Source organism: Diabrotica virgifera, chromosome 2, assembly GCF_917563875.1.
Source record: "Diabrotica virgifera virgifera chromosome 2, PGI_DIABVI_V3a".
Lineage (NCBI taxonomy): Eukaryota > Metazoa > Arthropoda > Insecta > Coleoptera > Chrysomelidae > Diabrotica > Diabrotica virgifera.
In genome coordinates this window covers 9,383,641-9,401,115 of record NC_065444.1, presented here as the reverse complement: position 1 = coordinate 9,401,115, position 17,475 = coordinate 9,383,641, and the positions used below count along the sequence as shown (strand labels likewise).

The window sequence follows — 17,475 nt, the reverse complement described above, 5'->3', positions numbered from 1 at the left end:
ATGATATTGAACTTCACAAAATAAATTAAAAAAATAGACATTCTTTTTGGGAATTGGGATATTAAATTAATGTTGGAGTTTTTTCAAACGTTACAAATTTTACTAACACACATCCCATATTAAGATGTTCGTAGTTCCTTCTCACAATACAATTTTTATCACGCTTATTTGAGGGTTACGAAATCTTAACACAAGTCGCTTTAGAATTTATTGCACAGCCAATCGGTCTTTTTTTATGCTTTTATTAGCAAATTCGCTTCTTATTTATAACATGAACATATATCTAATTTATATGTAGCGACAATTCCATTGCCATTGGTGATATCATTAGTACTGAATTTTCCGATGCATGGTCTATGTCTACAATATATATTTTCCTTTTATGTTTTTGCTTTAATATCTCCAATTATGATATTGATATCTCTTTTACATAGTACGGCTTGCATCCTAACTGGATGCAATCCGCACAAAACAGACAGATTGAAATAGCTGAGGGAGACCTATGTCCAGCAGTGGACGCGTACGGGTTGATGATGATGATCGTTTCTGGGACATTTGTCGTAAATCGTTTTATCCAATATAATAAATCATACATCGTTTTATTCAATATATAATTGATCTTTGACATCTGTTGTCATTGCACGCTGTTGAAATAGCATATATTTGATCAATAAGAGCACTTGCAACTAAAGGGAAGGTGCCTTAAGACGAAAATGCAATCCTTTAAAACCCTTGTTGTTTGGTTCCATATGTGACTGTTTAAGGTTCAATGAATGCATTTGACAGGAGACAAATTTTCACTCAACGCAAAAATAACTATAAATTTAATTTTCTTAAAACAATCACAGAAAAATTAGTCTATACAAACTATATTTTTGAAGAACACGGTAAAAGTAAAAGTAGAAGAACTAACTGGCCAATTGAAGCTGACAATGGAATAAGACAGAGGGACTTCCTGAGTAATTCAGAGGATAGCAGGCCTACAAGGCTATAGCGGGATAAGGTGGTCAAAAATGCCCCCGCACCGATCAGCCCCGCTACTTATGTTTTCGATAAAGGATATAAAATTATGCCCTCCTGCAAATTTTTAGCTTCCCAGAGGTCCTAAAACTTTTTAAATCGAGAAAAGAAGAATTTTTAGGTTTTATTTTTTTGTGAGCGCAGTTTTACTTTAAGAAATCTGAAAAAATTCAAGAGGTTGTATCTTTTGAATACAAAACAAGTTGATTTTTTTTCAGATTTTTGTAATAAAAAATAAGCCAAGGAAAAGTTTTTTAAATTTTCAAAAAATTTTTAGGTTATGATAATATGATTTTACCAACTTTTAAGTAGTATTTTTTCGTGTACTTTTTGCCGTTCTTTTGAATGGCAAAGGCAGAATGTTTAATATCTGAGCGGAAAGAACGAAAAAATCGAAAAAACCGTTTTTGGCTGTCACGAGATGCATCTGGGGACAGCCAATTTTAGGATTTAGGATCCTGACTACAACAACTGAAAAAAAAACTAAAAGGGTGAATTTTGTCATAAAATTTGGTATGTGAGGTTTTAATAATATTTGGAACAACTGTTCCAAATAACTTTTTTCGATATCTCCAACGCGAAGCAAATCGAATCGCATATCGAAAATTCACCCAGTTTGTGGATTCGCAGTAGGCCGCGTTTAAAAGTTTAGTTGACTATTTTAAAAATTGTGAACCATCAACCTCTATGACTGCAAAATTTCAAATCTGCATATATTTTGATAGCTGAAACATAGCGGTGTCTTCATCTTAAATGCGACACACTGTATCTTATCCATTCGATAATTTATTGCAACTAATATAGTCGTATTTTTTACAGATTCAAAATATTCAATAAAAATACTGACTAATTCACTAATTTTATCATAAAAAGTTCAAATTGAATGCATTGAAATATTGAACCAATTAATGCATATTAATATAATAATAAAATTATAATTATTGTAATATAATAGAGTGAGTTTTATGTATAGAAACCCTGAAGTATCTCGGAAACGACTTGCATGTTTTTCATAGGTTTTGGTGGGTAGGGGTTTTGTAATGCAGCCGATATTACAGTGATAATTACATTGTTGTCAGATTTTTCGTTTTTCTGGAAATCTAATGAATTTTCTTATTTCAAATGGAACACCCTGTATATTTTTTGCGTTTCGAAGTCCTTAAGATATACTGATTATTTTGTATGTTATATTCCCTATACCTAAATGCCATAGTTTCGGAGTTATTGCTACATTTATTTAAAAAAAAATTAAAGAAATTATAAAAATCAATTTTTTTTAGGCCCGTGTAGGCATTATTTTACGTTCTTTGGATCATTAAGAACAAAAAAGGTCTTTTGTAATTTTTCTCTAAAGTTAATCGTTTTCGAGTTATAAAAAATCTAAAACTGAAAAAATCGTATAATGACGATTTTCAAGGTTCAAAAACAAAAATAAAAAATATTATTTTTGAAACTGCGGAGTACCCAAATTCAAGCTAAACACTTCTCCAGGAGCTCGCTATAAAATTTTTTTGGCACGTTTTATTCTAAAACATTGCTTTTTAATAAATGTTAATGAAGCGCATGAGAGGACGGGCGATCTGGCTGCATTAACAACTAAAAAACAATATTTTAGAATGAAACAAGCTCAAATTACTTATTGTTAACTGATAAAATAAGGCTTTAGCTTGAATTTCTGTACTTAGAAGTTTCAAAAATAATATTTTTGATTTGTGTTTTTTAACCTTGAAAATCGTCATTATTCGATTTCTTTTCAGTTTTAAATTATTTATAACTCGAAAACGATTAACTTTGGAGAAAAATTACAAAAGAACTTTTTTGTTCCCAATGGTCCAAAGAACCTAAAATAATGTCTACCCAGGCCGAAAAAATTGATTTTTATAATTTGTTAAAAAGTTTTTTAAATATTTAATGTAGCAATAACTCCAAAATTATGGCCTTTAGGTATAGGGAATATAACATGGAAAATAATCAGTATTTCTTAAGGATTTAAAAACGCAAAAAATATACAGGCTGTTCCATTTGAAATTAGAAAGTTAATTAGATATTCAGAAAACGGAAGATCTGACAACAATGTTAGTATTACTATAATATCGGCCATATTAGAAAACCCCTACCCACCACAATCTATAAAAATCGTGCCAGCCATTTCCGAGATAATTGAGGGTTTCCATACATAAAGCTCACTCTGTATATTATATCATTATTACACATTAATTGGTTCAATACTTCAATGCAATCAATTTGAACTTTTTATGATAAAATTAGTGAATTAGTCAGTATACGCTCTAAGCTTCGCTGGTGTCGCTCCTAGCGGTTACTAATTCAACTTTTACCGGTAATTTTTAAATTTATTATTTAATTGTTATCGCTTAATATTTACAACGCAAAAAAGTAATTAAATTGTAATCGATTTTTTTAACATTTTTCTAATCATTTTGACGTTCTATTGATAAAATATCAATTTCTTACTTCGGATACTTTGACAATAATCGTGTAGATGGCGCTAAGATTATAATAGATTATTTATAATTAGATATTACGGAATATTAAAAAAACTTAAATTCAGTATTTAAAACGTAAGTATATTTAAAGTAAAAATATATACCACAGCTTTGACCAACTAATATTGTTTATAATTAATGTTTTTAATTTTAATTTTAAATTAATCACTTTGACATTTATGTCAAATTTCCGGTAAACGTTTACAAACTTGTCACTACTGGCGTTCGCGAATTTGTAAATATCCCCTCTACGTACGAGCTCACAGCGTATATTGATTTTATATTTTTAATCTATAAAAAATACGACTATATTAGTTGCAATAAATTATCAAATTGATAAGATACAGTGTGTCGCATTTAAGATGAAGTCACCCCTATGTTTCGGTTATCAAAATATATACAGATTTGAAATTTTGCAGTCATACAGGGTGATGGTTCACAATTTTTAAAATAGTCAACTAAACTTTAAGTTTTAAACGCGGCCTATTATAAACAGGGTGAATTTTCGATATGCGATTCGATTTGCTTCGCGTTAGAGATATCGAAAAAAATTATTTGGAAAAGTTGTTCCAAATATTATTAAAACCCCACATATTAAATTTTATGAAAAAATTCACCCTTTTAGTTTTCTTTTCAGTTGTTGTAGTCAGGATCCTAAATCCTACAATTGGCTGTCCCGAGATGCATCTCGTGACATCCAAAAACGTTTTTTTCAATTTTTTATTTCTTTCCGCTCAGATATTAAGGATTTTGCCTCTCCCATTCAAAAGAACGGCAAAAAGTACACAAAAAAGTACTATTTAAAAGTTGGCCAAATCATATTATCATAACCTAAAAATTTTTTGAAAATTTAAAAAATTTTTCCTGGGCTTATTTTTTATTACAAAAATCTGAAAAAAATCAACTTGTTTTATATTCAAAAGATACAACCTCTTGAATTTTTTCAGATTTTTTAAAGTAAAACTGCGCTCACAAAAAAATAAAACCTAAAAATTGTTCTTTTGTCGATTTAAAAAGTTTTAGGACCTCTGGGAAGCTAAAAATTTGAAGGAGGGCATAATTTTATATCCTTTATCGAAAACATAAGTAGCGGGGCTGATCGGTGCGGGGGCATTATTGACCATCTTATCCCGCTATAGCCTTTAAGTAATGAACTTAGAAAACTGATGAACTACGAAGTAAGAGAACTATTGAAAGGAGAAGACATCGTTATCGTTATGAGATAGATGGTTGAGAGGTTTAGATGAGGGAGACATATAGAGCGTAGAAATACGAAACAGTTATTAAGAAAATCACCAAATAGAGACCAGTATCAGGCAGAGCACGAGGAAGACAAAAACCCAGATGGGAGAGAGAACCAGATAGTTGCGGACTTTAAGAAGTTGGGAGTCGGAGAATGGGTAACCATAAACAAAAACAGGAACGAATTCAGAAAACCTGTAGAAGATGCCAAGTCACACAACTAATTATAAAACCAAAATGTTAATGAGGTTTGATTCACCACGACAAATGAATCGAAAAATCCCAAATATGACGGCAATCCCTTCACTAGGAGTGTAGAGTGTAGATGCCATGATGACGATGATGATGATGTTAAAAGTTTTTTACTTATTCAACCAATAATTGGCTTGTTAAATAGGTCTTGAATCTAGGCCAGAAAAGCATACCTATGTCATTAAATGAAAGTTTATGAAGGACAAGTCTTTCAAAGACAATTTACAGGCCAATCTTCTCAAATTACACTTTTTTGTTCATGACTCAATGCATATTACAAAAATTTGCAAGCGCCGCAGTAATAAAAACAATAATTATATCTTTAGTTAGTAAAATAGAAAGAACTACCCTCATTATCATTTTTATTTTGAGCGCAATTACTCCACATAGCACTTTATTGCTTTTCTTGTTATTTTATGCCACCACTTCCTAGTAATTTGAGGAAGAGACCAGATGCTTTAGTCGAAAAACCCCCATCGTTTTAGGAGCATTAACTCTTTCCTCTCTGTCTATAGTTAAGATAACCCTAAGATATTGTGTTTTCTTTCATCATCTAACGGGCAATTGATGTGTTTTTCTGGGACACAGACACAGTCAGTCGGCAAGTGGTTTAGGGCGTTTTTTTGTTTTTTCGGTTCAATTACTCGAAAATGGCCGCGTTGTTGGAAGTAAGAGCAGTAAATGTGGATTAATGGTTCTTGAAATATCTGCAGTGTCACCAAGTTGATTAATTACAAAACTCCAAACAGTAACAAAATAATTGTGCTACGTTTTATAATCATATTATAACTTTTGTCAATAAAGTCATTTAACTAATAGGGATTAAACGGGCTTATTGTTATATAATGATGAGCCACAAAATGGTGATCGGGAGTAGATCAGTGTTAAAGTTTAAATAAAAATTATAAAATCAGAAACATATTTATCCTATATTTTACTGGTTTAATTGAAACAAGTATGTAATAATCTATAATACAAACTACAAAGAAACATAAAATTTGCATTGATATGCTCAAAAATACATAATTAACATTTATGTGGCTTGTCATACTATGACAAAAAGAAAAACAACCACTTTTTGATATAAATGAACCAACTAGAATTATGTTACTCCAGCAATTCTGCTTCACCTACTTCTTTATTTTGGTCAGGCTGAAGGGATTCATAATGGTGATATAGGGGCGGTATATATGGCAATAAAGTTGTTATGTTGTCTAATTTTTTTTAATTTTAGCAGGCTCTTTCCCACATAACAATGATGTTCGCATCATGTTCTAAGCATATACTACCAACATTCGTCGGAGTATATTCTTTTTAGTATATCTGTAGTACAAACATAGCATCTACCTTAAAAAACATTCTAAATTTCATGTTCTTTGCATATACTTCAAAGTATATTCTCGTACCGAATATACTAAGTATATTCGTGTACGTAGGATCTCGGAATATTCGTAAAAGTTTATTCTTAGAATATACCTTTATCGAATATTCTTAACACATACTTATAAGTACATTCTTAACACATACTTATAAGTAGATACTTTTAAAATATCTTAAAAATAATTTGTATGTATAGGAAGTATAATATTAGCCTTATAGATTATCAACTTCGTTATTTTTTAGAATACATAATTAATAAAATTTATGTATGTAGGTAGTATTGGACGAATTTCATTTCAAAATTGTTGTAGGGTAAAAAAGTTTAAACATTAATTGTATTAACGTTTACATAGATACTATTAAAAATTCGTTTTCATAATTGAAATGACTTTACCATTTCGAGTTTATCATGAATGTATTTTTACATCCTTGGAATTTGAATTTAGGTACATTCAATTCAATAGGCCATTTCGCAGAACCAAAACGTGCCAAACTGCACAACCAAAGCAACCAAAGGCTTTGGCGTTGCCAACCGTCGAGTAAGCTTTTTCCGTCAACTTACCTTAAAAATTCCCACTTTTATAAAAAAAAACTTCCCTCCTGTTTACAAAATCTGAGAAGATATGTTGAATTATTTTCAAATATTTTGATTTTTTCTTAATATTTTACAATTTAGACTGGAACAGTAATTCCCTTTTGAGTTAACTTTTTCCCTTTATCACCGTTTATGTTGAAAATTCCCGCAAAAAGGGAAATTTCTCTCCGTTTGGCAACACTGACCACCGATTTTGTTATTCCACAATACATTCATAACCCTCCCCCCCCCTTCCCCCATCATATTCTGACCATTTCTATTACCTGAATGGATCAGGGATAGGAAAAAACCGTAAAATATGAAAAAGAAAACAGGCATTATTTCATTATTTGTATCATTTATGGATCTATGCAGTGTTAAGGATGAAGGCGAATGATGTAGTACTAGGACTAAAGAACATACATAATCTGTTTATTTTGTTTGCGGTGCTTCAAAATACATATAATCTATTTTGATAACTCAATATTACTTAAATAGGTAAGTACATATAAGTATGTATTATATAAATCTTAGTTACTTATTATGCATAGTTTAGTTTAGCTAAATATTATATAATGATTTATATAAATAACTAAAATTTAAAAAAGGTCCTATGTAGCAAAGATTTAACATTAGCTCTTAAAGTACGCCTAACAAAATGTTACGTCTACAGTGTTCTATACTATGGAGTGGAATCATGGACGTTAAATGTAGAGACAATGAGACGACTTAACGCCTTTGAAATGTGGACCTATAGAAAAATTATGAGGGTTTCCTGGGTAGATAGAGTTACAAACAATGAAGTACTGAGAAGAATAGGTAAAGAAAAGGAAGTTGAACTTACAATTAAAGAAAAGAAGCTACAGTATCTCGGACATGTGATGCGGGGCGAGAAGTATGGCATCCTACGACTCATAATGCAGGGAAAGATAGATGGCAGAAGAAGCATCGGAAGAAGACGAATTTCATGGTTGAAGAACCTGAGAGAGTGGTTTGGATGCAGCTCGAAACAACTATTTAGAGCTACTGCCTCAAAAATTAAAATAGCTATGACGATTGCCAACCTCCGTAGCGGAGATGGCACCTGAAGAAGAAGAAGAACTAAAATTTATAAATATGTACTTACTTTTTAAGTAATATTGTAGAATGTAGGTACTAACTACATTCTCATTTGCAATTAAAATATGTAAATAGATATTTGGTAGAACCAGTAGAACCTAAGATGAGATTAATATTATATTTTTAAGAATATTCTAAGGTGATGTTTCTATAAGTAATGTAAGGTGAATATTCTATATACACCTATAGGTGATGCTGAAAACATACTTCTAAGCAATATAGCACTTGATAGCACTTTCTTAGAATATTCTTAAAAATATAATATTCTTCCCATACAAAGATGTGCGGTAGTACGTTCTTAGTATATAAATAGAAGGTTTATAGCACTTCCTTGGAATATTCTAAAAAGTACCTTCTTGGTATAAACTAAAAAGATGTGCGGTAGTATGTTCTAAGTATACACATAGAAGGTTTATAGCACGTCCTTGGAATGTTCTAAAAAGAACATTCTTGGTATATACTGAAAAGAAGTGCGGTAGTACATTCTAAGTATATACATAGAACGTTTAAGTACTGTAATGTAGTATATACTCAGTATCTGCTCTGCACATTCGCAATGGTAGTTACGCACATTCTCAGTATATACTTTTTCATATACTTTTTCTGAAAAGTATGTTCTATGAATCTACTAAGAACATGAAATTGTTATGTGGGTTGTATTTATGTGTTAACGAATCGAGCGTTAGCAGGCCAGCCTTCCTGTTTTGAATAAATTAACTTCCTGGTATTCAGACTGAAAAAGCATTGTAAAGAAATTGAAATATAATGTACATAATTTTGCAGAAAATTATATCATCAATGACATCATAGCAATGAACGGTGAAGCTTTGAAATCGGGCAAAAATATAATATTGTGCTGGATAAAAGCACACATTGGTATAAAAAACAATGAAATAGTAGATGGTCTGGCTAAAAAAGCAACAACGAAGGAATCCGCTCTGCAAAACTATCAACTTCCTATGGGAGACATAATCTCTATTATCAGATCTATCAAACGGGCGAAATGGCAGGAACAATACAATAATTCAGACAAAGGAAATTATTACAAAAAAATCCAGCCTACACTTCCCATCAAGACATGGTTTAATCAAGTTTACAACAGAGGCTTTATCAAAACTATTTGTCGAATAAGAAGTAATCACTGTCTGACTCCAGTCTACAAAAGAGAAATAGGACTTGTAGATAATGATGAATGTTTATGTGGAGAGCTAGCTGATCTACAACATATGCTGTTAGAATGTCCTTTACATTTTATTGAAATATCAAATTTCTATACCAATCTAATTCAAGTTAATGTACAATTTCCTTTTAATCTTATATACCTTTTACAATCAAACAATCTAAATGTTTATAAAATTTTATACAACCATGTTAATTGTTTAAAATTATAGCTCTGAAAAAAAGAATAAAAAAAATTACAGTTCACCAAGAATAGCTGAAAGTCTGAAAATAACCACGCCCATGATGCGCATTCGTCATCCGACGGATCTCGCACTGAGCGTTCACTTAATATCTACCGTTTGTAACGTGAACAAGTCGGTACAGTCTGCGAAACAATTTTTGTAAGTACGAACCGCAAAGGAGAATCAATTTAAAATTTGCAAATTTTGTTTAAATCGAATCTGAAGGGAAAAGTTTTAAATAATCAGACACGGGAAGTGATAGCAAACGTGATTCATTTTATGATAAATGAAGCGAAAAACAATGAACCGTGTAGAGATTTGAAAAAAGTGCAGGAACGTGTGATATTGGCAACAGGTGTTAGTTTAAGCAGCGTTCAAAAAATTGCTCGGGAAATGCAATTAATTGAAGATGGCGAATATTCCTCATTTGTAACTCCAAACAAAAAGAGAAAAAAAAGCGCTTCAAAAACGTGCTTGGACGATTTTGATATAGGGCGTCTTCGACGTTATATAATGGATTTTTGTATAACACAAAAACAAGTCCCAACTGTGAAACGCATATACAGAACATTTGCAGAGGAGTACAACTACTCAGGTTCCATAGAAAGCCTACGAACAGTAATTAGAAAGATGGGATTTCGTTGGCGAAAAACCAGAAATAATAGAAAATTATTAATGGAAAAGCCCAATATTCAACATCTTAGACTGAATTTCTTACGTAGTATGAAACGTTACAGGAACGCAAATCACCCAATTATATACATGGATGAAACATACGTCCATTCATCTCATACCTACCAAAAGAGCTGGTCTAATAGTTCAAACAAGGGCATACAAAAACCAGTATCTAAAGGACAGATGCTTGTGATAGTGCATGCTGGAGGTGAAAGTGGTTTTGTTAAAAACGCTTATCTGCGCTACAAACCTACTATAAAAACAGGAGATTATCATGATGCAATGAACTACGACAATTACAAAAAATGGCTTCAGGATAAACTGATACCAAATTTGCCCCCGAACAGCGTTTTAGTGATTGATAATGCACCGTATCACAACGTACAAACTGAGAAATGTCCAACTATGTCTTCCAGGAAAGCAGAAATGCAGCAGTGGCTGACAACGCAAAATATTTCCTTTACAGATGACATGTTGAAACTTGAATTATACGACATTATAAAATTACACAAACCTCTGTTTAAAACCTATGAAATTGACAAAATACTCGAGGATAAAGGACATTCAGTTTTACGGTTACCCAAGATATTATGCGGATTTGAATCCTATAGAGTTAGTATGGGCTTCTATGAAGCAATATGTCGCTGAAAAAAATGTCAGTTTTGATTTTAAATTAGTGAAAAGTTTGTGTGGACTGAATAAAACGATGACCACAAATGCTATGGAAATGGATACGAGAAAGGTTATAAATATCTCTTTTAACAAAAGGTACTGGTACAAAGACACCATATTTATGCTTCACCGGGACCTAACATCTAATTTCTATTTAGTATTGCAATAGACGATTTTATTACTACTTTATGACCCTACTGCTTACGCCCTTTTTCTCCGAAACCTTTTGGTCAATATAATGGTAATATAAAGTATAAATAGTCAATACAAAAATATAATTTTTGGTTTATAATGCCATAATTTATAGCAACACAAGCGGTTTTTGTTGGATCTATTTTATTACATCTCACTTTGTAAAAAAATACTACAAATATACTGACGAAAAGTAATGACAGTAATAATAATTGTGTACGGGACCTATTAGAAACTATTCAAACTTTACGTTTCTATATTTGTGTCTCCGATTGTACCTATATTTTAAAGTTCACCCGCGCGTACAGGCTATCTTTTTCCTTCCGAGTGCGTTCTCACTTCATTGTTCGCGCAGGCAGTTAGAATTTCAGACTTTCAGCTATTCTTGCTGAACTGTATAAAAAAATAATAATTAAAAAAAATAAAAAGTTACTAAGAAGATCTAAACCTCCGCGAGGTTGAATCGGGTTTAGGTTAGCGTAGTAAAAAAAATATACAAAAAAATACAAAAAAACAAAGAAAAAAAACTAAATAAAAAAAATAAAAAATATAATAAAAAAAATTGCTAAAAAATATATTAAAAAAAATTTAAAAAAAAACAGAGTAAAAAAACTTAGTAGTAGTAATAGTTTTAAATTTAGATACTAAGCATATATTTTGTAAAAGAGAGAATTTAAAACACATTGACTGGTCAGTTGGTTGCTTAAACCAGTGCCAATAAAACATAAACACACACACACACAAACTTCCTGGTATGCACCATTAACAGCGTACTTAACAAAACAAGCATTGCGAGTATTAATGTCGAACATAAATGACAACACCCCTGAAAAATCAGTTTGATACCGTCGTCAGTTTTGGTCTCTCTTTTGGCATTAGGTTGTAGTATACTGATGTGTTTAATATCATTTTGTTTTCAATTTTGTTGCCATTTTCGCCTATTATGTTTTCTAGATTATTGCCTTTGGAAATGTTCTCACTCGAAACATTTTCCGAATCGCCCTAAAAAAAAAAGAATGTGTGTGTACTTTGTACGCACGTAAGAAGTTATACTTCTATTATAATATAATTTCAACGAAATAAATATACCTACTTAACAGTTACAATACAAAAAATTAACAATAATTACCAAAAATGAACCAAAACTTAACAATGCCAAATATTAAAAAAAAAAAGAAAAAAGTATGAATCGTCCAGGAATTGAACATTGCGTCCTTGCGAATTCTCAATCTCTGGTCCAATGCTCTACCAACAAGACCATCAAGGCACATACTATTAACGTGTCAGATATACATATTCACACATCACGGTGACAAGTGAAATATAATAATATATGTTTTATTATTTTACGCCCAAGGAAGACAAATCCAAAGACACAAAATTATAATTAAAAACCTTTTAAACCACATTTTCCAAATTGCGCAAGTTGTATTATTAATATTAATGTTAATAAATGAAATATAAATATTTTGACGTTTCACAATTTGACAATATCATAACAAAATTTGATCTACTATTTTTAAAACACTTACCAGTGTAAGATTCTTTAGCTTTGAATAAGCGAGATCGTAGATCGTCCCGGTTGATTGTTGTTATCCACAGTTCTCTACGCCTTCGAGCTAATAGGTTTTTATCAGTAATTTTGCGGCACTCATACTAGTCACAGTTTGATGGGCTTTCACATTGACATGCAACAATCATCTCTTCTATGTTAATAAGTCCAAAAATATAATATGAAAACTATTTAAAAAGGCAGTATAACCATTAACTGACTTTTTGTTTGTTGTTTCTCTTCCTACAAATTTTAAAACGCAACAACCATACACCATACATAACCAAACCACAGTCCCACAGCTGTGATACAGCTGCCATATTGGATAATTTTTGTCATGTCATTTGAACATCCAATCAGAACAAAGTTGTAATGCGACTGCGCCGGGATCAAAGGATTTAATCCTATTAAAATTCACCCTCATATGCGCGTAAAGAAGTATAACTTCAAAAAAAGATTATTTTCAATATGCTATATAATGACAAGTCACACTAAATTCTACACGATAAAGTTAACAAAGAAAAATGTACTACAAACATAAGTAAAAATAATAATAATAACTTATTACAATAATAGTTGTTGCCATTCTTATTATTTTAAAATGTTGCCGCAAAATAGTTATTAAAATATTTAAAAAGTAGAATATGACAAGCCACACTTCAAAAATAATACGCTTACCGTTGAATTTTGGATCATAATTTGGATCTTGATCACTATCATATGATGGATCACTACGTCCATCATTATTGCTATTTGTGCTAGCTAGTTGCTCCATATTTTCACAAAAAACACCGTGTTTATCGTCACAGGTTTGTCAAAGGCGAGTAGGCAGCGGCCATATTATGAAGTGGCTTGTCACTCTTTGCATAAAATATTTCACAGAAACACCACTGTGCAATATAATGATACGGTTCCTGTACTGCCATCTGTAATTTGATTGCGGAACTACTTACACTGTGGCTTAGCATTATATTGCTTAACAGATTAATGAAAATATCCAGAAAATAAACAAATGTGGCTTGTAATTATATAGCAATAAGCCCTTCAAACGAATTATCAAAATATAATAGGCCTGGATCCCGCGTACCAAAAAAAGTTGATTAATAACAAACTGAAAATTTGTTAATAGCTTTAATTAATGGTGCCTTTTTTTTTTTTTTTTTTTTGTGTGAGAGTGGGAATCTTCTAAAGACCGTACCAGGCGAATCGTACCTGGCGTGTGTTGGATTCAGAGTAAACGGAGTACATCCGAACGCAGTTCCCCCTCTGGGGGCCTTGCCTCCGGATGCATCCGTGTTACAATGCCTACCAACTAAACCCACTCTCGGCTTACGCGCGTGGCACGTCTTTCCAGACCGTTCTCTCGCGCGCGCAGCCTCTCCTTCTCTACTATTTTCTTTTTCTCTCTGTTGCTTTATTGCTTTTGTTTACCCCTGTTGTCTCTCTCTTTCTATAATCTCTTTTCTTTTAATGATTTTTGTCACAGCCTCTATCACTTCTTTAAACTCCCTTTCCCCCCTTGTCACTATGGCCATAAAATTGTTTGCTCCTAAGATGCCTACTTTTGCATGTAGCTCCGCTCTTTCGTCATTAAATTTTCTGCATTCAAACACGCAATGTTCTGCTGTGTCGCTTACTCCGCAATCTACGCAACTATCATCTATTATCTTGCCTATCCTCTCAAGGTATGCTCTAAATGATCCGTGTCCCGTAAGGAATTGCGTGAAGAAGTAGTTCGTACTTTTATATTTGCACTTCACCCACTCCTCCACGTCAGGAATCAGAGTCCTTGTCCATGCAGCCCTCCGCTCGCTTCCCCACTCTTCTTGCCACTTTGTAATGGTTTCTCTCCTTTCTTCTGTCTTTTCCTCGTTAGTCTTTCCGTATGTTTGGGCTCTCTCTTTTACCTGCAGGTGTATTGGTGGTACCCCAGCTATAACTTGTAGGGCCACCGTCGAGGTCGTTCTGTAGGCGCACACAACCCTTAATAGGGCTTTTCTTTGGGCTTTCTCTAAGATGTTTTTGTACTTTTTCTTGTTTGTTACTTGATGCCACACCGGTGCCGCGTATAGGATTGTGGAGTGTATTACTTCCATTAGGATCCTTCTTTTCCCCGTACCTGGGCCTCCTATATTAGGCATGATTATTGCCAGGGCTGTTGCTCTTTGTTCTGCCTTATGTGCAGCATATTTGACGTGTTCGCCAAATATCTGCTTACTGTCCAGCATCACTCCCAAGTATCTAACCTTTTCGGCCGGCCTTATTCTTTCTCCTTCGAGGGTGAAGGAGATGTGCTCTCTGTCTCTAGGTCCTTTTAATATCAAGGCTTCCGTTTTATGCGTAGCGAGTGTCAACTCTCGATCATTCAGCCACGTTTTCACCCTTTCCAGTGCAGCATTCGCCGTGTTCACTATGAGCCTGTTTTCGTTTTGCTCTACTAGAACGACCAGGTCATCCGCGTATGCTATAGCCTGCGTCCCCTCTCCTAGATCTTCTTCTAGTATGTCATTGTAGAGGATGTTCCAGAGCAACGGTCCTAAGACCGAGCCCTGTGGCACCCCCGCCGATGTCTGCATAACATCTCCCCTCGCTATGTTAATTTTTCTACTTGTGAAGTATTCCTTCACTATATTTTGTAGGTATGGGGATATTTCCAAATTCTCCAGTATTTCGGTTATTACTCTCCAGCTTGCACAGTTGAAGGCATTTTTTATGTCCAGAAAGAAGGCCACCAACCACCTGCTCCTACATGTGGCAGTTAATTGCGTGATCTTACTGACTGCATCGATTGCGGACTTCCCTTTCCTAAATCCATATTGGCGTTCAGACAAGCCCCCTTTCTCCATTACTTCTTTTTCTAATCTCGTCTTTATAAGTATCTCAAAGACTTTGCCTATCGTGTTTAATAGGCATATCGGTCTGAAAGCTCCCGGTTCCCCAAGTTCCTTCCCAGGTTTGGGAATAAGTAAGAGGTTCGCCGTTTTCCATGCCTCTGGGAAGTTTTGCCTTCTGAGGAGGTCATTCATGATGTCTTTCACCCACGAAGCTTTTTCCTCTATGATTATCTTAACAATTTCTGGTAGAACTCTGTCGGGTCCGGGTGCTTTCCTGTCCTTGAGTACTTTCCCTGCCTCCATCACCTCCTCCATAGTGAAATCATCTGCCGGCGTTTCTACATGCCAAGGTGTGAATTCCCTAATCTCTCTCTGTGGGAATAGCTCTTCTGCTATCTCTCTTCTCCGGCTTTCTTCGATTTTGTGGATACTACTTCCTTTGAGATTTTTTGTCACTATCTTATATGCATCACCCCAGATGTCATTCTCGAGGTTATCGCACATTTCTTTCCAGCACCTTTTCTTTTCATTGTTGATTTCCTTTGAGAGTTCTTTCTTTAAAGATTTTAATCGCTCTATCTCTTCCTCCACCGGTTGATTCTTCTTTTTATCTCTAGTGACTTTCCTTCTTAGTTCGATATATCCCCTTCTTATTCCCTCTATGTTGTCTGTCCACCAATATGGGCGGCTGCTTATTCTTCCACCTTCTGGGCAACACCTTCTGGCAAGCTCTTTGACTTTTTCGTATCCCTCTTCATAGTTGTTGGGATATTCTTCCATTCCTCTGATTTCTTCTTTTAGCTTCTGTTTATCGATGTGTTTCGTTCTTCTGCCATCGTTAGTTTTCTTTACGTTCTCTCTTATCTTAAATAGGATGTGTCTATGGTGGGTAAATATTTCCCCTTCTAATACGTCCCATTCAGCCGTTTTCCTCCTCATCGTCGCCGTTGCTAGCGTGACATCTATGTGAGTCTGACTTTCTCCTCTAACAAAGGTTGGTTTGCCGTTATTAAGGGCCGATAGGTTCATTGCTTGAATTATCTCATTCCACATATCTCCTCTGTGATCATTTTGTGGTGCTCCCCATAGCACAGATTTAGCATTTATGTCGCCCGCAATAATCAGTCTCTTTTTCCCTCTTGCATGACTAGCTATGTCGTCCACTACTTTCTTGTATTCCCTGAGTGTGATATTAGGAGAGATGTAGGTCGCCAGCAGGACAAACATTCCAAGGTCCAGGACCACAAATCCCTCCTTCCTTATGCATGTTCTTATTCCTATTTCTCTGTTTCTAATATAGACTGCTACGTCTTGCTTCTTGTCTACAATCCATCTCCCTTTAGCTGTAATCTTTTTATTGGGTTCGGATACTATTACTAAATCCGCCCCCGTTTCTTCCCCTCTTAACGTGAGTATGTCATGTGCCGACCTACATCTCCCCAGGTTTGCTTGTATTATTACTACCCCTTTAAATGCTATTGTTGGATTGAATTTATTGGCTGACTACCCCCCCACTTTGTGATGTGGCTGTTCTATCTTCATTGAAACATTTCCTGTATTCAGGACAGTCGTTTGTGTCCGTTCTGTGTTCGCTGTTACATATTCCGCAGTAAGGTGTGTTTTGGCAGTTTTTCGCATCATGCCCTTCTTTCCAGCAGTTAAGGCACTTGTCTCCCCCTTTTCTTTCTTTGCATGTACTTCTTGTGTGTCCAAAATGTAAGCATGCATAACACCTCTTTGGCCTATATTTGGGCGCCACAATTTTGCTTGTGACCAATCCTATTCTGACCCACTTCTTATTTATTAGGGTTTGGGCTGCTTTGGTGTTTGCCGTAATTATTACTGTTTGACCCCCGCTATATCCCGCCTTTCTCTCCAGAATTTTTACTGTATCTCCTTCTCTCTGCCCCACTTGATCCTTCAATGCTTCAATGACCTCTTCGTCATCCATAGTTTTATCTACGTCATATATTATCAGCGTTTTGTCCGGGAGTTTGGAATTAACTTCTAGTCCCGTTTTGCTCGCTATCTGTTTAGTGAGGTCTTGTATTTTATT

General features: G+C 34.0%; 1 protein-coding gene across 1 annotated transcript; it reads left to right on the top strand.

Moving 5' to 3' along the window:
- Window positions 1-10,007: 10,007 nt before the first annotated feature.
- LOC126880519 (uncharacterized) lies at window positions 10,008-10,817 on the top strand. Its single transcript, XM_050644418.1, has one exon. The coding sequence runs from the start codon at window positions 10,008-10,010 to the stop codon at window positions 10,815-10,817; it is 810 nt and encodes a 269-aa protein (XP_050500375.1).
- The last annotated feature ends 6,658 nt before the right edge of the window (window positions 10,818-17,475 follow it).

Excerpts from the sequence above, each read along its gene's own strand:
- LOC126880519 (XM_050644418.1), top strand. The coding sequence starts at position 10,008 with ATGGATTTTTGTATAACACAAAAACAAGTCCCAACTGTGAAACGCATA.